Source organism: Arachis stenosperma, chromosome 8, assembly GCF_014773155.1.
Source record: "Arachis stenosperma cultivar V10309 chromosome 8, arast.V10309.gnm1.PFL2, whole genome shotgun sequence".
NCBI classification, from domain to species: domain Eukaryota; kingdom Viridiplantae; phylum Streptophyta; class Magnoliopsida; order Fabales; family Fabaceae; genus Arachis; species Arachis stenosperma.
In genome coordinates, this window is record NC_080384.1 from 16,155,459 (window position 1) to 16,181,932 (window position 26,474).

General features: G+C 34.6%; 2 protein-coding genes across 2 annotated transcripts; both read right to left on the reverse strand.

Moving 5' to 3' along the window:
* Positions 1 to 10,329: 10,329 nt before the first annotated feature.
* On the reverse strand, positions 10,330 to 12,692 carry LOC130945464 (uncharacterized). Its single transcript, XM_057874175.1, has 4 exons — positions 12,494 to 12,692; positions 11,357 to 11,702; positions 10,648 to 11,188; positions 10,330 to 10,548 (listed from the first exon to the last, which is right to left on the reverse strand). Exons 1-4 carry the CDS (start codon positions 12,690 to 12,692, stop codon positions 10,330 to 10,332), a joined length of 1,305 nt encoding a protein of 434 aa, XP_057730158.1.
* A 4,073-nt stretch (positions 12,693 to 16,765) lies between these two features.
* On the reverse strand, positions 16,766 to 18,776 carry LOC130943434 (VQ motif-containing protein 9). The gene has a single exon (XM_057871309.1). It carries the CDS (start codon positions 18,377 to 18,379, stop codon positions 17,321 to 17,323), a length of 1,059 nt encoding a protein of 352 aa, XP_057727292.1. The 5' UTR covers positions 18,380 to 18,776; the 3' UTR covers positions 16,766 to 17,320.
* Between the last annotated feature and the right edge of the window lie 7,698 nt (positions 18,777 to 26,474).

The following is a 26,474-nucleotide window of genomic DNA, read 5'->3' on the forward strand; positions in this document are numbered from 1 at the left end:
GGTTAGCATTCCGTCCAAATCAATGAAAATCGGAATTCGCATGATGCTCTTCCAATCACATCAGTGTCCTAGTAGAAGAGTAATGTCCAAATTATTTTTTTTCTTTCCTTCGCATTAATTAGATACGAATACCAAGATTGATAAATTGGTATTTAATAGTTTTTATAGTGAGAAAAAGTTTTTAAGTTTTTCCAAAAAATTATTTAATAGAAGAATTATTTTGTTGGAATTTTGAATGATAAATAATTTATTTTTTATTTTACTGAAATTAATCTAATACTATAAAAAAAACAAAAATTAATTTCTCTAAAGAGTAGTAGAAATCAATTTAAATTTTAAAATATTGCCACTAATGGAAACATTATTGAGTAGTCTGAAAAATTTTTTATTTAAATTAAATAAATATAGTATTTATTAAAATAAATAAACATTGCAAAATTATTAAAATATATTTTCAGTCACATATTGAGTACTAAGGGTCATTGTCTAAAATGACCACATCTCGAGTGCACTGACTTTATGCTGCGATATAGTATCTACGAATCATATTTCGAATGCAATCGTGATATGAATATAAGCATATCTCAGATACACTGCATCCGAGATACGCACATTTTCTGATTCGAGTCAGTACATCCGACATAAGGGAAAATATCGAAATGCCCCTCCTCAACATCCGAGGGAAAATATGGAAATGCCCCCTCAACATCCGAGATATAGTTAAGATTATAATTAGGGTCTCGGCATCCAAGATATGTGCATTATGGTATAGATGTCTATGTACCCAAGATATGTTGTAGTATAAGTCTATTTATAAAGACCATCCCAATACCTCTCTTCACATAATTCACAAACCATTGTTCTCTTTCTCTTCTTTCGGAGAACAATTAATTCTTCTTTGTGGTGGTTTTTTTCAATGGAGCCGGTGGATGATTGGTCACAGAATTTATATCGCGTTCGTCTGACCGAGAGTACATGTGACTGCGGACTGTTTCAGTTGTTGCATTACCCGTGTTAACATGCCCTAGCGGCATGTGCAGCTGCGAGTATTGAGTGGGGTCATTTCGTGGACCCCGTGTACACAATGACCTCTATATTCAAGGTATATGAGAAGGTGTTTCGGTCGATACCAGACGACAAGATGTGGCCTCCATGGTACGGTGCACGCCTAAAGCCCAACTCAGCCATGCGAAGGAAGGCATCGGGAAGGCTGATATACACTCGGATCCAGAATGAGATAGATGCCATTGAACGTGCGAAGAAGAGATGTGGGCTCCGTCGCGGAGAGGGCCACACCAGACGTGGGTGTCCCAATACGCCCCATCCATGACGATGCATGCAGTTTAGGGTTTAGGCCTTTTGGTTCCAATGTTGCCACTTTGATGTAATGATTGTTATTAAATGTGTTTAATGTGTAATAAAGCATGATTTCTGTATGGAAAAGTATAGGTAGACAATGAAAATATAGAACAATGTGAACAATGGATATATCGGATGTTCAATTCTCTAGGTGTGTGGATGGTTATTCTAATATTAAGATTTAGGTGAATAATTTGGGGTATAGTATGTTTTACTTGAATTGGGCCAATTTTAGGGCCTATTGTTCATGTTCAAGAAAGTCATTGGTTACCTAGTATAACCCTTTCTGTATAACTAGTTATTTTCAAAATTACGGGTCCATTTTTTATCTACAACGTTACAATATTTTTGTAAAAAAAACATTCACCAAAATAGATAAACAAATAGAAGATTAGTCTGGTAATATCCTAGTAATTTTCCCTTATCTCGGATATACTGACCCGAATTAGAAAACGTGTGTATCTTGGATGCAGTGTATCCAAAATATGTTTATATTCATATCACAGTTGCATTCGAGATATGATTCGCAGACATTTTATCACAACGAGTCAATGCACTCGAGATGTAGCCATTTTAGACAATAACCATCAGTACTTAAAATATGACTAAAGATGTATTTTAATAATTTTTTAATGTTTATTTATTTTGATAAATATTATATTTATTTAATTTAAATAAAAAAATTGGTGGCCGAAAGGCCTTACTTCACTTATGCTTTAGACGAAGAAAGTGGAAATCAAGTGAGCAAGAATCCAGTCCAATAAAAAAAAAAAAAGTGAGCAAGAACAAGTACAAGAAATATTACAGAATTGAACAATGTATTACAGGAGCAAAATCTGTATACTAGTTTCATAAAACAAGTACATAATATATCTTCCGTATTGCGATTATTATGGCTATAATCTACACAAAATATTATTTGAGAAACATATACTATGTCTTTGTTATTGGATGCTCTACTTAATTTTTGTGCTTAAATATAATATCATTAATTGAGCTTTAAGTGGGTAACCTTTCTACCAAGACGAGAACTGAACCTTTCTGGATTGAATTATTGGTGAAACTTTTTTTATTATTAATAATAATTTCTTTGAGTTCGACTATCATAACACTGATAAAAATTGAGTTTAAATATCAGGATGATAGCTTGCTAAATGACCAACCCTATTTGTTTTATCAGTGATATTTGAAGACCAAACTCAGAAATTTAGATCATTAAAGAGTGTGTTTGGTTTGTATTTTTTTTAATTTTATAAAAAGAAAAACAAAAAGTGAAAAAAAAAAGATTTTATTGTCTGTTTTTTCTACACAAAATTTTAAAAATAAAAAATACTAAATATAAAAATAAAAAATGCAAACTAAATCACAATGGTATGCCTGAGAAACTCCAACACTTGGGACAATTTACGTTTTGCAATTTGCAATTAATTAATACCAAGAAAAAACTAAAGCAAAAGAAAAGAGCAAGGAATTCATTAGTTTCTTTCAACCCAAAAAGCAGGATATTTCCTCGTAATATCCAATCCCACCATTTGTCTTTAGAGCATAGACCATTTCCTTTGCAGAAGTTACTTAAACACCAAAATAGATCCAAAGGGGGTCACGTAATAGTGCAATACTTAATAGATATTATAGACAATATTTATTGGTTGGTGGTTTTTTTAATTTTTCTCACTGAGTCAGTCATCTGTGTTGGAGATTTGGAGATGCCGCCCAATAAATTTTCACTCCATTTTCTGAGAAATTTCATTGAAATTACACACTTTCGCAAACTTTTTAGAAAAGTGTTTGAGTTTTTAAAAAGCATAATTTTTTTAAAAAACCAAAAGTTTAATATAATAAGGTGGAGAGAGATGAGAGAGAGAGAGAGTGTGGGTGGAAAACACAGAGAGGGGTAGAACGTTAGGCCAGGTAAAGGATCCTAGAGTTTGGAACCGAGAAGAGTATCGACGCTTGGAGAGCGAGTCTTTCTCTATTTTTGTGGATAATCTCCCATTTGACATCTCAAGGAGAGAGCTGTTTCAACTGTTTAACTGGACTGGACACATAAACGACATATACTTATCGAGAAAACACAAGAATGGTGGCTTGTACATCTTTGCGTTCATACGATACACCACGAAAGGAGGAGCCTCAAAGGCTATAGCAGAGATGAATCATATGAGGTTGAGAGGAAATGTTATTTTTGTGGGAGAAGCTAAATATAGAAGAACATCAGAGGTGAAGGACGCAAACAGAATTCCTCAACGAGGGGACCGCCGAAATGCTACGGATCGACAAGTACCAGAAGAAGGAGAAAAGGCTAAGAAGAACACAGATTCTCCAAACAAGGTTTTGATCAGTGATAATAAGGTTCAGGATCCACACCACAATGGGTGGACAAAGAAGGTAGAAGTAGAGGTGGCGAAAGAAAATCTGGACTGGCTACAGAAGAGTCTGGTAGGGGGGTCGACGAAGGCTATTGATTTCAAAACTCTGAGGGAAGCGATTACGATAATGTTTCCCCATGTTATCCAGGTGCGAGAAATGGGTGCTTTTAAAGCACTGTTGACCTTTGACAGTCTCTTGAATGCAGAAGAGGCTTACACCTTCAATATGAATGGCTTACTTCAGTTCTTCCACAGTGTATGGAGGTGGGACGAATCGGAGAGAAGTGAAACTCGTAGGGTGTGGCTAGAAGTCTTTGGAGTGCCATTACATACATGGTCTGGTGATACTTTCAGACTAATAGGCAGTCAATGGGGTGAGGTGGTTCGCTGTGATAATGCGACGGAATCGTGCTCCTCATTTAGTTCTGGTCGTGTAGAAATTGATACATGTGTAATGGACGTAATCAAGGAATGGGTCCATATTACAATAGGCACTAGTGGCTTCGACATTTTGGTAAAAGAAGTAGGCTGTGAAACATATGGAGTGGACGTAAAGGAGGGAATGATGAGGAATGATGACGATAGCGGTAAACAGCAGAGGATTTTAAATACAAAGCCTTGTGATGTCGTAACTGTACCGGCGGTGAAGCCCATAAATTCGACAGGCAGTGTGGACCAGGTAGCAGAAGTTCTTATCGGAGTGATACGAAAGGAGGTTGAAGATGAGGATAGAATGGTACTTTCAGAAACAATTTTGAATGAATGGAATTATGACAATTTAAGACACAATCAAACAGAATTGGTAACTTATCAACCTAATAAAAGAGGTAATGAAGGCAGGGCGGATCTTGTGGGATATGACAATGAGGATTCTGAAATGACCATTTCATGTGATTATGGTTATAAACATAATGGGCCAGGTAGAGGAAATAAAAATGCCAACGTAGCTGCTTGTGCAAGGAAGCCCATCCATAGTTATAGATGCTGCAATTGTGTTTTGGGCCTTGAGAGCTTACGGCCCAAAGACAGCAAGCATTTGGGTGAAGCTATTGTCCATCAGGGGCCACACTTGGATAGCCCGTACATGATCTGCACCGGGTCGGGTCAACAGCCAGCGGGTAGGGGAACCAAAGGAGAGACGCGCCACACTGAACCCGGAAAGAAACTGCCTGGACCTGAGATACTTCGACAGCTTGAGGCGGCGGTTCCTATGGCTGGTGCAGCTCGATCGTGCCCCGTGGAAGAACGGCTGGCGATCGCGACTTCCAAATCTCTGCGTAGACCAGATCACATTGCTGGCGGTGCATGTTGGGCGAACGCGGTTGGAGGAAACCAGGGAGATGGAGGCCGAGAAGAGAAGGGTATCATCGAGATATCAACGGCGGTGGCTTCACAGCCAGAAGACGGCCAATCCCTCCCTTACGCCGTGACAGGTGTGACGCGTGCTGCTGGCCATAAAGAACGGCGACAAAATAAACAGAGGGTGGATGTGGAAGGAGGCAGAATGGCAACCCATGGGATTGGGCCTGATGGCAGTCCAGTAACTATGGGCGCGGAAGATAATGCTGAACACGGTGATGATAATGAATGGAATGGTGAAGAAGTTGCACAGTTTGGTGAGACTGGGCCGGGTATAAGATCAGTTGATGACAGAACCTTACCGGAGCCTAACGAGGAAGATGGTTATGACGTGGAAAACGGTGGCTTGGAGGATGTAGCTCAGGTCAACGACGATGAAGCCAGCGACAATGAGAGTTTAACATTGGAGGAACATATGTTAGAAAACAAAAGAACTTGGGACTTGGCAAAGGAATCAGGAGCTATGCTGTATGACGAAGAAGATGACATTATGGCGATCCTACAGCAGCAGAACGAAGAAATTGCTCTGAAAAAAAGGTGGCGAAACAGCGGGCTAAAGCGAGGCGAAGCAGACCAAAAGCTCATAAAAAGGTGTGCAATAAGTTATTGAAATGATTTTTAGCTCTTGGAATGTTAGGGGTTGAGGGGGGATGGTAAGCTTAGGATGATAAAGGACCTGAAAAGAATTTTTAGATTGAACATGTTAGGCCTGGTAGAAACTAAAAGACAATTAGTGACCAATTGTGATATAAAAAATATTTGGGGGAATAGTTGTGCGGAGTGGGATTTTGTTGAATCTGATGGTGCATCTGGTGGGTTGTTGTTAATATGGGATGGAGAATTTTTTAAAATAAAGAATTGTCACAAAAGAGAGAGATGGTTGTGTGTTGAAGGGGAGATGCTGAAGTATAATTTTAATTGTGCTTTTATTTTGGTCTATGGTGCGCATACTAGAGATGAGAAACTTGGTGTTTGGGAGGAGCTGAGCTACATAGCTGGCTTATGTCAGGTTCCCTGTTGTTTCATGGGGGACTTTAATGAAATTCTACAGGTGGAAGAAAGAAATGGGACAGATACATTGCCCTTGTCAGCTGAAGATTTTAAGAATTGGATACACGACATGGGTGTGGTGGACTTACCGATCACGGACCGCAAGTTTACATGGTTTCGAGGACGATCGTGCAGTCGTATCGATAGGGTTCTGGTTAGTATAGAATGGCTTGAAAAATTTCCAGAGACTCGAATGCGAGGTGGTCCTAGGGGTTTGTCTGATCATTGTCCTATTATAGTGGAAGATAGGAGGCGAAGAGACGGGCCGAGACCTTTTAGAAGTCTTGATTCGTGGTTTACCCATGAAGGCTTCCTAAGAATGGTTAAGGAGGAATGGAGAGGACTTGGGGAGGCACAATTCACTGATAAATTGAAGGCTCTGACAGTTCCTTTGGGAAGATGGCATAAAGATAACTTTGGGGAGATGGACAGGAAAATCATGAAGTTTGAGGAAGAGATCAAGAAGATTGATGACAAGGTGGGAGATGGTGTTTATGATGGAACAATGGAGGCTAGAAGAAAGGCACTGGTGACTTGCTGTGAGAAATGGTATGTACGGAAGGAACTACATTGGAAACAGATGTCACGATCCAGACATGCGAAGGACATTGACAAGAACACGAGGTACTTCCACAATCTAGCTTCTGCGAGAAGGAGAAACAACAGGATTGATGTGTTGCTCATTAATGGAAGATTGGTAAGAAATCAAGCTCGGATTAAGATTGCGATTAGAGACTTCTATAAGAGTTTGTATCATCAGGAAGAGTCTCCTTTGGTAGGGTTCAGGGATGGACTAGTAGAAAGAATTGGTGAAGATGATGCTCTGGCTCTGGAGGTGCTGCCGAATCCTGAAGAGATTAAAGAAGCAGTGTGGAATTGTGAATCTGGCAAGGCGCCGGGAAGTGATGGGTACAACATGAATTTTATAAAGAGGTGTTGGACTGAAATTGGATCTGATTTCACAGCAGCGGTGATGAATTTTTTCCTTACATCCAAGCTACCAGCGGATGCGAATCTCACTTGGGTGGCATTGGCCCCTAAATTCACTGGTGCTAAGGAGATCAAAGATTTGAGACCAATCAGTATGGTAGGTTGTGTGTATAAAGTCATTTCAAAAATACTAGTCAGGAGGATGCGAGCAATCATGCCACGACTGGTAGGGGAGACTCAGAGCGCCTTTGTTAAGGGACGAAAGATTCATGATGGGGCGCTTATTGCTTGTGAAACTGTTCAATGGATAAAAAGAGAGAAAGAAGGAAGCGGTAATAATAAAGTTAGACTTCCAGAAAGCATATGATAGAGTCAAGTGGAGTTTCGTTGACCTGGTGTTGCAGAAGATGGGCTTTGGACAGAGATGGAGGAGTTGGGTTATGGAATGTGTCGGTACAAGTTCTATGTCAGTGCTGATAAACGGATCGCCATCCAAACCTTTTAAGATGGAAAGAGGTTTGCGACAGGGGGACCCGCTGTCTCCGTTTCTGTTTGTGCTTGTGGTTGACGTTCTACATAGGATGTTCGGAGAGGCGGTGAGAAATGAGCGAATCTCGCCGCTACTGGTGGGGAGAGACCATGTCGAGTTGTCACATCTTCAGTTTGCGGATGATACTGTTCTGTTCTGCCCCCCGGAGGAAGAGACCATAAAGAATTACAGGAGGATCCTTCGCTGCTTCGAGCTAATGTCAGGGCTGAGTATTAACTTTGATAAGTCTAGCTTGATTCCTATTAATTGTGACGCTCAGTGGGTACAGCGTATGTGTAGAGTTCTGGGCTGTAAGACAGCATCTCTTCCGGTAAAATACTTGGGCATCCAACTAGGAGCGAACCCAAGGCTGGTGAAGACTTGGAAACCCATTATAGAAAAAGTGGAGGAGAAGCTGAGCATTTGGAAATCCAAGGTTCTCAATAAAGCTGGTAAATTAGTGCTTATTAAATCTGTATTGAACAGCTTGCCTATCTATTATTTGAGTTTGTATAAGATGCCAAGGGCTGTTGCAGAGAAACTGATTTCCCTACAGAGAAGATTTCTATGGAGTAAGGAGGATGGTAGGATGGGTATGGCCATGGTCAGGTGGGAGGTGGTACAGGCTCCCAAAAAGTTAGGCGGGTTAGGTGTAGGGGATGCCATGGTGCGTAACACGGCCCTTCTATTTAAGTGGTGGTGGCGATTTTCGAAGGAGGATTGCCCGTTATGGAAGAAGGTGGTATGCTCTTGCAACAATCTGAATCCCAGGGTGATGCTGTCATCCCAGGCATTACCCACTCGAGGGGGGCCATGGAAGGATATATGCCAAATACAGTTCAAGGATCAACAAGTAAGACAGAAGATGATTAATGGTTTGTCCATGGAGATTGGTGATGGGAGAGGAACTCGATTCTGGGAGGATGTCTGGTTGCATGGTGGGCCCCTGAAAGATATGTTTCCGAGGCTCTTCTCAGTTTCAAACCAAAGAGGATCTGTCATAGGGGATTGTGGGTTCTGGGACGGGCTAGAGTGGAGATGGAACTTCCAATGGAGGCGAGAGCTATTCCAATGGGAGCTGGACCTTCTGAACCAGCTGCATGATACATTAAGACTGGTTAATCTTGTATATGACAGAGAGGATAGAGTGGTGTGGAAGTTTGATAAACAAGGTGTATTTTCCACTAACTCCTTTGTGCAGGAATTGCAGGTGGAATTGCTTCCAGAGGATATAGCAAGTTTCAGCTTTACTAGGACGGTATGGAAGGGTCTAGTCCCACCAAGAGTTGAATTGTTCATCTGGTTCGTCTTGACTGGAAGGGTCAATACAAAGGAGAGGCTGAGTAGGTTGGGAGTGGTTAACGAAGAAGACGTGGTCTGTGTTTTGTGCAATAAAGGTGTCGAAGTTGGTCACCACTTGTTTCTTGCTTGTGAGTTTTCTTGGCAGGTTTGGTGTGCATGGCTAACGTTTGCTGGGAGGCAATGGTCATGCCCAGGGACATTAAAGGAACACTTTCAGAGCTGGACTGAGTTATCAACTAGTAAGCAGGAACGGAAAAGGTGGATGGTATCTTTCTGTGCTATAATATGGAATATCTGGCTTGAACGAAACATGAGGATCTTTCAGAATAAAGGAAAAGGTGTTGACGTTGTTATCCACCAATCGTTCATGAACTTCAAGGAGTGGCTAGGTGATGACCCCTTTTGTTGTTGATGGCAATGCCGAAGATGACAAGGAGTCATGTAGTTGCTGAATAGTTTATGTCTTTAACTGGTGCTTTCCTATTTGTTTTGTTTTTTGTTTTTTCTTCGTTGCTCCACTTGTTGTGTTGAGCTTGTTCATTCAAAAAAAAAAAATAAGGTGGAGCAGTTAGAAAGTACCAAGTTATTAGGTAACAAAATAGGAAATTAAATTGTAGTAATCTCGGCATTATCATCAATAACTAGAAGAATCAAAATCAACTCACTCTTTATAGTTCCTAATAAACTTGTTGATAATTTTCACAACACCTGCATTTTGATTTATGAATATCCTGTTATTTCTTTCTAACCAAATATTTTAGATGATAGCACAAAAACCAATCAACCACCTATTGTGTTCATTGTTTCTAGCAGGAGTCCATGTCCAACTCTCGAAGTGTTGCTTAATTATTCCTGGAACAGACCATAGTTTCTTATAGACGAACAATCAAGAACATCACACCTGCCAAGTAAGCTTACAACAAAAAATAAATGGTAATCATTCTCAGAATCCTTTTTACACAACACACAATTAGTATCATTTTGATCAATAATGCCAAATTTGCTTAATCTGTCCTTAGTATTAACCCTGCCAACTAACACAAACCAGGTGAACAACTCAATTCTTGGTGGAACCAACCCCCTCCAAATGGAACAAGTGAAACGATAAGTGAAAATGTTCTCCAAGAGTGTTTAGCCTACAAAATCTGCACAAAGGAGTTAGTAGAATAAATGTCTGATCTATCAAATTTTCACACGATTTTGTCCTCTCTCTCGGATGCTAAATTGACAGATTGTGCACCTCATAAAGCTGATTCACTAATTTCAACTCCCATTGGAACAGTTCCCTTTTCCATTGAAAATTTTATATCCACTCTAACTCATCCCAGACTCACAATCCTTAATTACAGATCCCCTTTGGTTTGAAACTGAGAAAAACCATGGAAAAATGTCTTTCAGCACACGACAGGCCAGCCAATTATCTTCCTAGAATCAAATTCTTCTTCCATCCTCTATCTCCAAAGACAACCCTTTGACCATCTTATCCCTCACCTGCTGATCTTTTATCTGTAGCTGACAAATATTCCTCCATGGACCTCCTCTTTTAGGTACAGGCTTACTAGAAAATGGAATATTTGGGTTCATGTCATTGCAAGGGCACACAATTTTCTTCCATAATGAACCATTTTTCTTCGAAAACGGCCACCACCACTTAAATAATAGTGCAACATTTAGAACAACTGCATCACTCACTCCCAACCCTCTTAGCCGTTTTGGAGTTTGCACAATTTTTTATTTCACCAAAGATACCCCGTGCTTGCCATCCTCTCCACTCCACAAGAACCTCCTCTGCAAGGAGATCAACTTCTCTACTACTGCTCTGGGCATCTTATATAAGTTGAAGTAGTAAATTGGCAGGCTATTCAGTATAGATCTAATAAAGATGAACTTACCATTTTTATTGAGCATTTTGGCTTTCCACAAACTGAACTTCTCTTTCACTTTGTCAATTATTGGCTTCCAAGTCTTGACCAATCTCATATTCGCTCCCAGAGAAATACCCAGATATTTGACTGGCAGCGAAGCTTCTTTGCACCCCAGCACTCTACACATCCTTTGTACCAACTCATGCTCACAATTAACCGGAATAAAGCTAGCTTTATAAAAATTAATACTCAAGTCTGACATCATCTCAAAACACCGCAGAAGCCGCTTGTAGTTCCTGACAGTCTCCTTTTTTGTGGGCAAAATAGTATGGTGTCGTCTGCAAATTGCGTGGGATAACTCAATATTGTTCTTACTAACCAGCAGAGGAGCAATCTTTCCATTTCTTACTGCCTCTCTTACCATCCTATAAAAGACATCAACAACAAGAACAAATAGGAATGGAGAAAGAGGATATCCTTGCCTTAAACCCCGTTCCATCTTAAAGAACTTAGAAGGCGACCCATTTATCAAAACTAACATCGACGCCCTGCAAACACATTCCTTAATCCACCCTCTCTATCTTTGCCCAAACCCCATCTTCTGAAGTACAATATCCATAAAAGTCCACTTCACTCTATCATAAGCTTTTTGGAAATCCAGCTTGATTATTGCCAACCTCTTCTTACTCGTCTTCAACCACTTTATCGTCTCACACGTAATCAAAGTCTCATCATGTATCTTCCTACCATTCACAAAATCACTCTGAGTCTCTCCTACTAATCCTGACATTACCCTATGCATTCTCCGAACTAGCACATTCGATATGACCTTATACACACATCCGACTATGCTAATCGGCCAAAGATCTTTGATCTCTCTAGCTTCAACAAATTTCGGAGCCAACACCACCCAAGTAACATTAGAATATCTTGGTAACTCTGTTGATTGAAAGAAATCTATGATAGTCTTAGTGAAGTCAGACCCAATTTCTTCCTAACACTTCTTAATGAAGTTTATATTGTAGCCATCACACCCAGGCGCCTTTGACGACTCGCAATCCTACACTACATCTTTTATTTCTTCAACCGAAGGAATCCTCTCTAACTATGCGGACTCCTCTTCATGTATCTTATTAACTAGCACATCACGGAAGCCTATCAAATGTGACGCTTCCTGATGATACAAGTTCTTGCAGAAATCTCTTATGGCGAGTTTGATCTTGGCTTGATTCCTCACTACCCTTCCATTTATCACTAAGGCATCGATGTGATTGCTCCGTCTTCTAGCTGAGACTAAATATCTAGTGTTCTTATCCATGTGCTTAGCATGTCAAGACCTTAACATCTGCTTTCAATGATTCTCCTTCCTGATATACTATTTCTTGCAAACACTAACAAGAGCCTTCCTCCTTGCCTCCATAGTTGCACCATAGCATCCATTACTAGCCAACTCATCTACCTTCCAGATTTCATCCTCTAGCTTGTTTATCCTCAATTCAATATCATCAAACTTCTCCTTATGCCATCTCTTGAACGGTATCGTTAAAGCCTTCAGTTTTTTAGTAAAATTAACCTCTTCTAGCCCTCTCCATTCCTCCTTTACCATTCTGAGAAAACCATCATGCGTGAACCAAGAATCTAAACTTCGGAACGGCCTTGACCCCCCTCCCCGCGCACTCTACTATCCTCCATTATCAACGAACAATGATCCGATAAACCTCTCTATCCACCTTTAAGTCGCGTCTTAGGAAACTCTTCAACCCATTCCACGCTAACCAACACCCGATCAATACGACTGCATGATTGGCCCTTGAATGAAGTAAATTTACAATCATTCAACTCTAAATCTACCAGCTCCATATCTTGTATCCAGCTTCTAAAATCTTTTGCTGCTGCTATTAATGTACTGGCTCCTTTTCTCTCATCCATTGTCACATCCTCATTAAAGTCACCAATGTAGCAAATTAGGACTTGACATAACCCAGAGATAAAGCTCAACTCTTCCCACACAATCAATTTGTCCTATCTGACATGTGCACTGTACACCAAGCAAAACACACAATTGAAACTATTATTCGTCAACACTCATTCCACGCACAACCATCTCTCCCCTTTATAATAATTAGTCGACTTAAACATCATGTCATCCCACATCAACAATAAACCCTCAAAAGCACCATCCGATCCTACAAATTTCTAACTCACCGCATCATTCTCTCAAATTTGCACTACATCAAACTTAGTCACTACCTGTTTTTTTCGTCTCTATCAATCATAACATGTTTACCTTATTTTTTCTCTTAAAATTTTTTTTCCATTCCCAACTTTTCAACACCCCCTATGCCCCTCACATTCCAATAATTGTAAATCATTTAAGTACTGTGTTACACACCTTATTTCGATTTTTAGGATGACTCCTTCTTGCTTTCTCCTTTTGTTTTGCTTGCCTCCTTTTCTGTGCATTCGCTTTATTCTGAGTTTGAAGAATAGCCATAATCGTCATTTAAAAAACATAATTATTTTATTTAGTATTTGATAATTATTTTATTTATTATACTTTATATTTATTAAATAATTTTATCAAACACAATATTTATAGTTTGTATTTATTAAAAATTATTTTATTTTTATTTATCAAATATAATTACTATAAATGTTAAAAATTATTTTTTTAAAAAGCTAATTTTAACAAATTATTTTTAAAAAGCCTAAAATTTATCAAATCGAAACTTAACCTTAAAATGTGATATTATCAATATAAGAAAATTTTATACCTTCATTTAATTATACATAAAAAAATTATATTAAAAATTACTTTGTTTAACTATTCATTTTTTTGGAAAAATAATTTTAATACATCTATGGTTTAAAACATTTTATGTGATTATTAGTTCAACCACAAAAAACTGATGAGAAACTATATATGAAAAGTGAATAACCAATAGACACGTTGCACTATTTACATTGGACTTAGTTTTTGGTCAGAGTAGAGGGCCTACAGGCCCAAATGAAGAAAAGAAACTGAAGAAGGCAACAGAACAGGGACTACTAATACAAACCGCATGTGCCTGAATTCGAAATTTCGAATCTCCAATAACTTCTCTCATACCTTCAAAGAGGAATGATCCTCTCACAATTTTTTTTTTTTTGAAAAAATAAAGAGAAAGTGAAGTATCAATGAGAATATAGGAATATTCGATTCAGTAGGATATCAGATGTTTATTATCTCTAGTATCCGGATGGTTATTTTGAATAGTATGGGTGGATTGGGTTTGAGAAATTAGTAGCATTTTATCCTGAATGTTCATTTTTTAACTCATATTAGACCAAATAAATAGCCTATTGTACACATTGTACAAATACTCGATTAACTCCATAGTGAGACTCAATAAAATATGATCTCTCACCGTATATTTGGATGGAGAATTGGAACGGGGCTTACTTTTTGGGACGTTCCGCCGAAGGAGGTAGCCATGCCCATGAGCACCTTCCCTCTGGGTCTGTGGCCCCATCCTTTCCTCTGGGCCTATGACCCATCATATACCAAAAAAAATTGCTTGGCTCATCTGTATTTGACTTTAACCATCTCCAATTTAAGTCACACCAATACGAAAAGGGCCTCCACTTTTTTTTCGGTTAACATAACATCTTTGAATCAATCATGCCTTAGATTTGGAAAATTATTAAAGGGATAACAGAATTTTACGCATCACTCTTATTGTATTAAACTAAATTTATTCCTTAATTCTCAGTCTTAATCTTAAATTTTACTATTCCTTTTGTTTTTTGGTACATGAAGGGGCATTAAGCCCGAAGGTTATAGGACAAAAGAAGAAACATTGTGGGGTAACATTACCCCCGATTAAAAATAGATTGGTTCGATTCGAATAATTGGATACCCGATGACTTTGAAATTTATAAAAAATTCAAAATTTTATTTTAAAAATTCAGCAAGTACAATAAACATGTAACATCAATAGAAATAATCTAAACATGTTGAACACCAAATATATTAAAAACTAAACATATTAAAATCCAAACATATTAAACACTAAACACATTAAAATCCAAACATATTAAATACCAAACATATTAGAAGCTAAATACAAAAGTGTAATAGAAATGTATATTTTTTATTTAATTAATATATGATTAAGTTTACGAATTGGTTCGGATTTCGTATCCTAGAACCGATTTTCGAATCAATTACTATAAATAGCCATCGATTTGGTTCAGGTTAGACTTGATTACCCGATGATTTCAGAACCAATTTAATTGGTTTGATTCGGATTCAGACGGATAATCGGGTACTCGCTACCCGTACTCACCTCTACCAAAATAAACTAATTCATCAGCTATGGGCTTGTCCCATGCCAACGTACTTGGCCAAATCAAGTTTTTCTCAATCTTAATATGCTCAAACTTGTTTAAAATTCTTGTTAACTTAAATATCAAAATCTCTTATATATACCCCTTACCCCTTACCCCTTACCCCTTGTTCGGAGCTAACCTGAAAGCACATTCAAGACTGTCCCCGCCACCTCCCACCTCTTACTTTCAAGCTCAGAACCCTTTACAGCTTTGGAACACTTATATTCCCACGATGTCTTTTTTTTTTGGGTCAGTATTCCCACGATGTCTAAACATGGCAAAACAACTTTTTTTTAATGGTATCACAACCCAAAGATTTTTATTCCTAAAAACCTCACGAGTCTCATGCAGAAGCACTGGGATAAACACGTATACCATAGAGTTGGAAGAGGCTTTCTTATCTTTTTAAAATATAATATTCAACGTTGTTTGTTAATGTACATGCCAATCCAAAATCCGAATTTTAAGGTCAGAATAGAACCATCTAAAGTGATAACAAAGTAATCCAAAAGATGCTATCTACGTGAATTACAGGGGAACGCTGATTCTCAATGAAACTTTGACTTTCAACTGATTCCAAGGCAATTTTCCTCTACACCCTAAACCTAACCATCATTCTCTAAACTTCAACATTGCACCTAAGACAATAGCTATAACATCCAAATGAAACAAGAATTAGGGACTCTTTACACTGCTCATCCAATTTAATCACTATACCAGTTCAATTAGTTTTTGTATGCATTTTCAATTTCATTTTCTCCATTGCAACGGGAAGTTTGAGGAACAAGGAACAATCCAAAATGAAGCAAAGAAATCTCTACACAGTAATCAGTTATCATGAGTTTAACCCACTCTTGGGTTGAGTTAACATAAAATTTATCAGTGCTTTCAAACTGTCATTGTAACCACTTAACTTGGAACTCCACATCCATACTACATCACATAACTTTATACATGAGTAATCAAATCAACTCAGAAGCAAATAGATTGAGAGCTTTCCACCATGAAAACTTTATCCAAAAGGCTAAGTTCAAAGAGCAAGAATCACAACCAATATAACCAAATAAACCTACAAGTATATTTCGCATCTCTCCTCAAATATGAAGTAAGAGAAACTTCATTAGCATTAGACAATAACAAGGATGTACCCCCAGAAAGTCTCCCATGTACAGCAAGTACCTTAAAATGTGCCAAAGCATCATAAATGGATATAATAATCATCCAAGCTTTACCAGTGCATTATATATGTATATGGCAATCATCTAAAAGTGAATAGTGGAATATAAATAAATGAATCCAACAATCATGTATAAGTAGCCATGCATTATAGAGCATGAAGCACTAAAAGAATGCCCATGTAATATAGTGAAATCTCTACAAGGTAGAGCCATTGGCATTCTCCAACAACACCAACAAAGACATTTCTTTAACCATGATTCCAATGGAAGAATTTCAAACCAAATTTTCTTCACCATAACATTTCCAAGGAACAAGACTGCTCCCTAAGACATTCACAGCAAAACTGGTCAACTATTTCTAATTCAAGACCATTGAGGCTTCCAGATGCAGCACTGCAAGACCACAACCCCTTAAAAAAGAAGGTAGGGGACCATTATCTCAAAACCAACTAATTCAAGCCAGAAAATGTTGCTAATATAGCTAGACTGACAAACAGCAAAGAAATAGCAATATCTACATTAGTACATTACAAGACAATTACATATTCAACTAAATGAAATAGAAGATTAAAAAAAAAAGCAAAAACATAAAAAAGACATCATAAAAAGAGAAAATGTTGAAGGCAACAATAAAAGGTTTTTACATTTAAAAAAAAAAAGAAAGAAAGAAAGGCATGATCGAACTATATTTGTATAAACCTAATTTCTCCTGATTCCCCCCAAATATCCAAATATCCCTAAAAAAACCATAGATAAATGCAAAATTGTTCCTTTCTCATGTCTTTGATATCCCATTTACAGAAAATAAAATAAAGCAAAGTAAATTAAGAAGTAGCAGTAGACTAGTTTAAGTCCAACCACCACAAATTGAATAAACCGTCATTGCCGCCACCACTGCCTCCTAAAACCATTTACAGAACCAACAAAAGAACCAATCCTATAACCTGAATCTCGAAAAGCCATCATCAACATCATATTCTGGCCATTGCCCATTGCTTCTTACCTACCTCAAAGACCTCTCCACCTAGGGCTCGGAACAGGCACGGTTGGTGAAAGAGGAAGCTGCGGAAACCCTAATTGACCTGAATTTGGGGAAAATAGCAGACCCGGAGATAACAGAGGGTAAGAGGAAAGGCCGAACGGTGAATTCAAGCACCCAAATGGTGAAGGAGGAGATGGAAACGGAAATTGCGCCTGCGATGTAACCGTTGGCTGCGGCTGCGGCTGCGGCGGTGCCGGCGCTTCCGAGGGAACCACCGCCTGGTGCGTCAATGGAATCTGCTGTGGTGGTGGTTGGGATTCTTGCTCCGACGCAACCTGAGGCTGAGGCTTTGACTCTGGTTGTGGCTGAGACTGCGACTGAGGTTGATGCTGAGATTGGGGTTGCGGTTGCGGTGGATTGAAGCTGTTCCAGCGTGGCGAGACCAAAGGTTGCAACGGCGAAAACCCTGAGAACTGCTTCGAGCTTTGGTCCACGTTGTTACCGTGAAGATACCTTAGGTAGGCGGAAACAGGGGACTCAGCGGCAGCGTGGACAGCAGGCAACGGCGGAAGAGGAGAGAGAGGCGGCGCTGCTGGCCTGCCGAAGCCAGAAAAGCCTCCAAGGCCAGCAGCGTTGACGGCGGGCTGCGGAGGCGGCATCTGATGGGGGCGAAGCATAGAGGGCGGGCGGTTAGCAATCTGAGGAAGCGGAGGAGGGCGGATCCTCTGGAGACGGGAGCTCGGGGGCCTGGGCTGGTGAATGGGGGGAGGGGTGGAGATTCTTTCATGGGCCGGTGAGCCCGTGAGCTTCTGGACAACATCCCTGAAGTCGTTCTTGTTGATGTTGTAGACTGGTGGCTGGTGCTGCAGGTTCTGATGCTGCGACGACAGTTGAAGGCTGTTGTTGTTGGCGTTGGTGGTTGGGTTTTGATTCTGGTGGGCTTCGAAGGGGTTGGGCTTTTTAGCGACGGTGGTGCTGGTGGTGGCGGGTTTAGAGATCTTTTGAGAGAGCTTGTTGAGTTGCCTCAGGTAGTTGTCTCTGCTTGTGCTGTTACTTTGAGGTGCTGCTCCTTCTGCACTATCCATTTCCCACAACAACGCCACTCTTCTCTTCTCTCAAGATCTAAATGTTGCGACTTCTCTGCTGCTACCCTTTCTTTGCTCTTATCACACGCCCACACTATGAGAGACTAGGGACCCCAAAACTCTACACTCCTTCAATATTAATATTCTCTATATATACCTCTTTTTCCTTCAATAATTTTCTCTTAATTAATTAATCAGAGATAAATGTTGCAAGATGTGGATACTGAATAACTTTGAAAATGGTTGGGGAAAAAAAAGATGGAATATGTCTCTGTCTATTTGGTGCTTCTGTTCTTTCACTGCTTTTAATAATTAATATTTATTTTTATTTATTTATTTTTTCTTTTACAAAGGCTTCAAAGAAGAGAACAGGACAGAATGGCACAAAAGAAGGGAATGGCTTCCCCTTCTCTCTTCTTTCATTTTCTCCCCCTCCTTTTTCCGCTACTACTCTTATATCATCATGTGTATCTTATCTCCTACTAATAATTCATATATTAATTGCCTAACGTCACACTACACTCGGTGCTATGCTATGTGTCATAGACTCGTAACTCCAGTGAGACAAAAGCTGAATATTACCAAAATAAAAGATAAAAAAATCTCATCCAATTATTCTCGCTATCATAACCTTCGCTAAAACTAAAAAGGATTGCTGGATGAGTATTGTTTTTCAGAAATGTAACGCTAGACATTATCATTTAGTTATTAAATTACTAGCAGTATAGTAGTAGAGGGAGGGGACGATTCAATCATTCACGTGGAGTGTTTGGGTCAAAGTCACTGTTTTGGGTCAAACCTGTTAAGGATGCCTTCGGCTTTTGGCAGTGACCGGTTCGGCCACGACACAGAATCTTAAATCAGCTTATGCCCATTGCCCAGCACGAGAATGATGGCTCCACCCAAAAATAGAAAACACGAATATGGCCCTCATACACCCAAACCCAGAATCAACCAAGCCTTTACTATTTTTCACATTAATTTAGTTATAATAAGTGTCTTACTAAAGAAGTAAAGAAATGGATACTTAACCAACAAAAATAGAGATTAAAAAATTTACAGAGTCAAACATTTTTATTAAAATTTAATCAGTAATTAATCAATAAAAAATAAATAATTTTATATTATTAAATATAATTTTATATTACTAAAAATACTAATAATAATTAATTAATATCTACAAATTATAAAATTTGTTGTCTCTTAAGACCCTTGCGTATATTTAAAAAGTCTTGCCGAGCTTTCCTACAGTCATTAGAAACGAAGTTGATATTTTGTATATTTTTTTCCTTCATACTAATTTCTTTTAGAATAAGTGTATGTTTGGACGTTATTATTTTGTAAAAAAAAAAAATTTAATAAAAAATATTTTTTTTAACATATTTGACAAATTTTTAGTAATAAAAATAAAAATATTAGTAAAATCAAAAAAATATTTTTTTTTTAGAAGCTCTAATTTACATTTTTTTTAAAAGATCTTTTTTCCTTAAAAAAAATGTTTTCATGTAATAAATAAACAAAAAAGTACTTTTATATTGTTATACCCAAACATAATTGATAGATAAAAAGATCTTTTTATATGAGATATCTAAACAAAAAATTACTTTTACTTCTCTATAAGATCTTTTAAAAAAAATAACTCAAAAAAAGATATTTTCTTAAAAGCTCACCCAAACAAACTCTAATTCTTAAACATTTTTATCAAGTAAAATATTATATTTTTTTGTTAATTAAATAAATTTTAATTTTTATCTATTATATTTTATAGCAATAGTTCAAATTTAAGATGTTTTATTTATTTTTAATTTTTAATAACAATTTAATTTTTAAAAAATAATGTACTCTTTACTTTCTCAAAACTATTAATATTTGCCTTAATTCTCACCAAAAGAATTAATTTATCGCATTCCTTTATCGAGTGAAAACCTATTAGTCTTAATAATAAATTAGTATATTAGTAATCTTTTTAAAAAACATGAAAATATGGTTAATTATTGTTTAGTATATTGTTTTAGATGTTCTGTTTGAATTATTCAAAGGTATTCCCGTAAAATATAATTTGATAATTGACTTCAGATTAATAAAAAAGATATTAAATTACTAATACAAGATATTCCATATAAAAAGAAATAAAGTTATGTGTCTAAATTTTTTTACGTTAAGTCTTTAACTAAGTCACAATGTATTTTTTCTTAAAATATAGTATATATGCAATCTGCTTCTTTTTTTCCTTTTTTTTCATTATTTTTTTCTACACACTTTTTTTAATTATTCTTTTTTATATATTTTTTTTACTATATTTATATTTTTATGTATTATGTACAAATTTTTTTGTATTATGTATAAAAAATATATTTTATTTAATGATAATTTAAATATATTTTTTTAAAAATATAATAAATCATATTTAATAAATTCAATGTTAAATAAAAGTAAATACGGTCAATGTTTCATATATATGGAAAATACTCAATATTATTTTGACCAGGAAAAAATATTCTTAATTACTATTTAATAAATACTATTCTAAATAAAAATAAATGTAGTCAATGTTTTTAAGATATAGAAAGTACTCAATATTATTGCTAAGAATATAAAATAGTTATTAATTACTACAAATAATTAAATAAAATAATTATTAATAAAATGATGTTATAAGTGAAGTTAAAATGATTTGGACTTTAAGGAATTATTTTTCTTTTGTTTGACACCATGCATTTTTTTAAATAATACTGTATAGTGGTAATTAATAAAATTAACCACTTCATGTTTTGGTCAAAAGTCCATTTCTCTGTACTGTGCTGGTCAACAATTCTATTGAACGTTTTTTCATACTTCCAAAGAGCTTTTTAAGTTGAGGTTTTGATGCATCCTCATCATAATTACTTCTAATCCCCTGTTATGAGTAACAGCCGAGGTGCTTTAGGAAAACAAAATTTGTCACTTTGATTAGTCTATTTTATTATGAAAATGATATTTATATTATTTTTTGGACACATCTTATATTATACATTCTTCTTTTTTTAAATGATACATAATTATTTCCTTTTTTTTCATTATATTCACGTTTATATCTAAAAATTGAAAATGTACACATAAATATACTAAAAGACAAATATCACAACTCTTTAATTAATTAATTAATTAATTATCATTATAAATGAGAAATACATCGATTTTTTTTAGCCATAATTTAAATTTAGTATGAAAAGATCTATGTATTTTTTGTGTATATATATATATATATATATATATCAAGAATTTATTTATAATTAAATTTAATAAAAAATATTTATCTTTAAAATAAAAAGATACGAACTTATTTATATAAATTTTTTAAAATAATTTAACAACAGCCTATAGTTAATGCTAGGTATAGAGAAAGCAAGATTAGACAATGACATAAGCGAATATTAAAAACAAACAAGGGAGATACTACACTACAAGGTTTCAGTCAACAAAGTTTAATTGAAAGCCAATCCATAGGCTTAAGACTTTTTATCCGTTAATGCCACTAATACTACTACTAAAGTGATTTGCATCAACATAAAAGGCCAACAATGTGGGGCCTCATTTTATAGATAGATATTAAATTATTGTCACCGCTTAAAAATCAAATTATTTAAATTCATTTCTATTTACATTCCTAGTTGTAACTTATGTAACGTCTAAAATATGAACGGCCGCATGTGGAGACGCTTATTAAAAGGTGCGGAGAAAGATTAGGTGACTAAAGAGTTTCTTCAACTAATATATAATTAATTTTGGTCTTATGAATTGTTCACTACAAATTTTTAAATAAAATTTAATACTACAATGAATTAGAATGTGTTTGAATTTACGTTGAAAAAAAATGTATTTAAATTCTTTAAACGCTTTATTTTTATATTTATCAATGTTTTTATTTTTTAAATACAGAAATAATTTTTATCTTTAAATTTATATTTATCAAAAGTTATAAATTTTAATTCTTCCGTTTATATTTTTTATGTTGGATTAAAATTTATGTTTTTTATATTAATTATGTCTTTTATTATTATATGTATATTATTTTTTTATAATATTTTTTTTAATACTCTTTTATGTATATTATTATTTTTTATAAAACTTCTATCTTTTTTATATGAGTTCTCTTACTGTTATTGTTATCGTTATATTTTTTGTATGGAATATTTTTTTTACTTTGTAGTATAATTATATTAATCTTATTAGAATACTAAGAAATACAAATACAGAGAGTACTAACAAAAATATTAAAATATATTTAAACATTTAAAATAAAATTATAAGACAACATAAAATAATTATTTAAATTCATGTCTTTTTCTATAATTTTTTATCTAAAAATTATTTTAAATAATGTAATCCAAACAATATTTAGTTTACTATCATTCATTTTGAATAAAAATTACCAAACATAAACCACGTTAATACGAAATTACTTTTGATCAAAATCAATTTTACAAAATCAATTTTATACCAATCTCTATTTACAAATTGTAATCCAAACACACACTTAATCTTTAATGTATGGGTTGGAGAATACCGTAAAAAACTAAAAAAACTAATATATAGTTAATAATTTTACTTTTATGTTCTCACTATTTACAAAGAAATATTTATTTACTTTTTATTAAGTTATGTCGGTTATAAAATTACTAGTGAAAACTCAGGTGCAGTCCACACGTAAAATTGATAGTTGAAAGCCATTAGATGAAAATTTAGTTAAATTAGTCAAATCATCTAACGACTCTCAATTATCAATTTCACGTGAAGTCTTACCAAAATTACTTCTCATAAAGAAATATCATGAAATCAACATTTCTTATTAATACAAACTAATATTTTATTTTATTAAAATTTAAAATTAAAACATTTTTATTAATTAAATATTAATTAAAAATAATAAATTTTATTAATCATGTAAATTTTTTTAGTAAGATATGGAGATTTTTTTAGTTAGTATAATTTTGCAGCCCATTAACCTTTGGTTAAAGAAAAGATACCACAAAAAATTTAATTTTAATATATTATTAGTATAAAGTAATTATATCTATATAATTATTAATTATTATATCAATAAAAAATTTATTTTTATATTAATTTTATAAATAATAATTTAAAAAAATACAATTAAATAATTATATAAAATATTTTATATTATTATTACATCAAAATTAAAGTCACGATACAAATTCCAAACTCCTATTTCTTCTGCTTGGAATGAACCTATCTATAATCGATTTCCTTCTTTTTGTAGCCCAAATTATAATGTTGGTCCTATATCTCTAATATCTATGGTGATGTTTGGCATTAGCAATGCAAGCACCTGCTTTGTTCCTATGAGTCTATGATTAAACTCACATTCAATAGGCAAATAATTATAAAAATCTTCAATTGGAAATATCATTAGTTAACTTTTCCAGCCTTATGTCATGGTGGTGTTTCATACTTACTTTACCCTTGGGACCCTTTTGACTGAGAACAAGGAAAGCAACTTACATAGTGTTTTCTTGCTGCGTATTAAAGGGGCAAGCGCGTTGGAATCTCAAGTTAGCATGTAGTTTTTTTTCCCCCTCTTCAAACGAAAAAAGAAAAGAAAAAAAATAAAGCCAAATTAATTATTGGTTTAGTTCCTACTTAAATAAATAAAATGATGGAACTCATTCTAGCTAAGACTGAAATTATATTATATATTCCTCCGAATTTAAAACAGTATTTTTAACCATAAAATTAGCTGTGTAAGTCATTATTCTTTAAATTAAAATAATGCAAGACTTTTAGTTTTTCTAACTTAAAGTCTCTTAAATCTTTTTTGTTAGAATTTTTTTAGAATAATATCCTAAAACTTTTTCTTGTGCAGTATAAGAGTATTAAAACAATTTATCTCACAAAAAACATCACAAAAATTATATTTTCAAACAAAGATTAAATCTTTTCAAATAGCATAGAATTTACTTTGGAAAACATTAGTATTTTTTTAATTTTTTAGAATAACTTTTTATCTAATATCCATGAAAATTATGAATAAGACAACCAAAATCTATTGATCGTGTATATATAGTTTGTTTAAAAAATTAAAGAAGTTATCATATATATAGTTTTTCATTAATAGATGATTTGTAAATTTAACCATATATAAGATAAATACCCATAAACTATTTGCATAAGCTTAATATACAAGATAAAATAAGTATAAGAAAATGTTCGTGCCATTGGCTAGTTACAATGGCTCTTTCCCCCCTTTTTCTCTGTCCTTTTTTACATATCGAATTATTCATTGATCTATATATCGACAATATTTTTTAATGAACATGTTGATATCGACGTTGTGTTCAGCTGTCCCTTTTCTATTGAGTTTGGGATTAGAAGCTTAGTTATTATTAGTATTTTTATTTGTAATAATATTATAAAAATATAAATTTTTTAAAATTACGACTTATTGTGTTTTGATAGTATAAATTATATATAGTACAAAAATTTTATAAAATTAAATTATTTTTACAAAAAAATTATAGGTTAACAAAAGTTTTTAACTAAGAAAAATAAAAGTTTTTATAAATAAAAAAATTAAATAATAAAATTTTTACTTATTATTTTTATATAAAAAAATAATTTTTTATTAATAATTAATTTTAACATTTGTTATCAAAAATTTGAAATAATTTAACGTGTATAACCATATATTTTTATATATAATTAGGTGTTAAGTTTGTTGTACAAATAGAAATAATTAATTTTTATATTTATTGTTTAAAAATAATATTTTTTTTCTCTATGTATATAAAAATATAATTAGATATTAGTATAAAAAATTATATTGATAGTTATAAAATTAACTCAAAATTATTTTTTTAAATAATTGAATTTTGGTTCTAACTTTTAATTATAACATTAGTATTTTTTTCAAATTATATGTAATAAATCTTTGAAAGAAGAGAAATAAAAATATAGATTAGAAAGATAAGCGGTGAAAATTTAAAACTAAATAAAAAATAAAAAATATATAATAATATTTTTATTTGAATTATATTATTTTATTAATCTTATTTTCTGTGGGACAGAAAGGTAGAAAAAATAGAGAATAAGAGAAAAGAGAGAGAAAGATAAAGATGAAGAGAGTGAGAGTTTGTTAATTTTGAAAGAAAATTTTTTATTTTAATTGTAAAAAAAAATATCGGATCACTACAAGGGATGCGCTTTTTTTAACGATTAGCGGCGGTTTAATCAAAGGCTGGCGGCTCTCCGTACCGCCACGGTTATGGATGCGGGCATTAGATTTGGCGGCGGTTTTCAGTAACCGCTGGTATAACCGGCGCTAAATCAATATTTCGCGGCAATCGTTTAAAAAATCGGCACCAAACACTAGTGACACAATTTATAGTATGTTCACCGGCGGTTCTAAAACCGCCGCTATTCACCTTGCTATTTTCATGTTGTCGTGTGTTTTGCTGCGGTTTTAAAACCGCCGCAAAAAAGAATTAAACTTTCCAAAATAGTTACCGGCGGTTACACACTGCCGCAATCTCTGGCAAATGGATTAAAAACAATCCAAGAAATATAAAGTTTGAAACTTTGACTATGCTGTTTTAAAGCCCTTTAATTAAGGGGGGCTAATATGGGGTTATTGTGTAGTAAAAATGCAGGTAGCATTGCTGTTTTTCTTCTCAGTTTTCTGAGAATTCTACCCTCTATACAATGCAGTATTCACATTCCCACAAGAGAAGAGAATGCTGATAAAGGAAAGATCTTAGGAATGTATAGGCTCTCTTCCTACTTCTTAGCAAGAACAATAGGAGACTGGCCATTGGAGCTTGCACTTCCAACTACATTTGTGTTCATAATTTATTGGATGGGAGGACTCAAACCTGATCCATTTACTTTCATCCTTTCTCTTCTTATTATTCTCTAAAGTGTCCATATTTCATTACTTAAGAGTAATATTAATGGAGCAATTCATTCTTGGTGATCATACACAGCTGTGCAGATGTATGTATACTCTAATTAGATTAATCTTTTAAAATAGCTAATTAATCATACATAGAGTAATATGCTAATTAATCATACTCAATTCTTGTTGATTATACACAGAGTA

What these genes read in the sequence shown, in the direction of transcription:
- LOC130945464 (XM_057874175.1), bottom strand. Translation starts at nt 12,692, where the DNA reads ATGGATGAGAGAAAAGGAGCCAGTACATTAATAGCAGCAGCAAAAGAT. An exon ending in ATTGTACTTCAGAAGATGGG is followed by an intron (nt 11,189 to 11,356) that starts GTTTGGGCAAAG and finishes TGTCTTTTATAG; the next exon opens with GATGGTAAGAGAGGCAGTAA. An exon ending in GAGAGGATGGCAAGCACGGG is followed by an intron (nt 10,549 to 10,647) that starts GTATCTTTGGTG and finishes CTATTATTTAAG; the next exon opens with TGGTGGTGGCCGTTTTCGAA.
- LOC130943434 (XM_057871309.1), bottom strand. Translation starts at nt 18,379, where the DNA reads ATGGATAGTGCAGAAGGAGCAGCACCTCAAAGTAACAGCACAAGCAGA.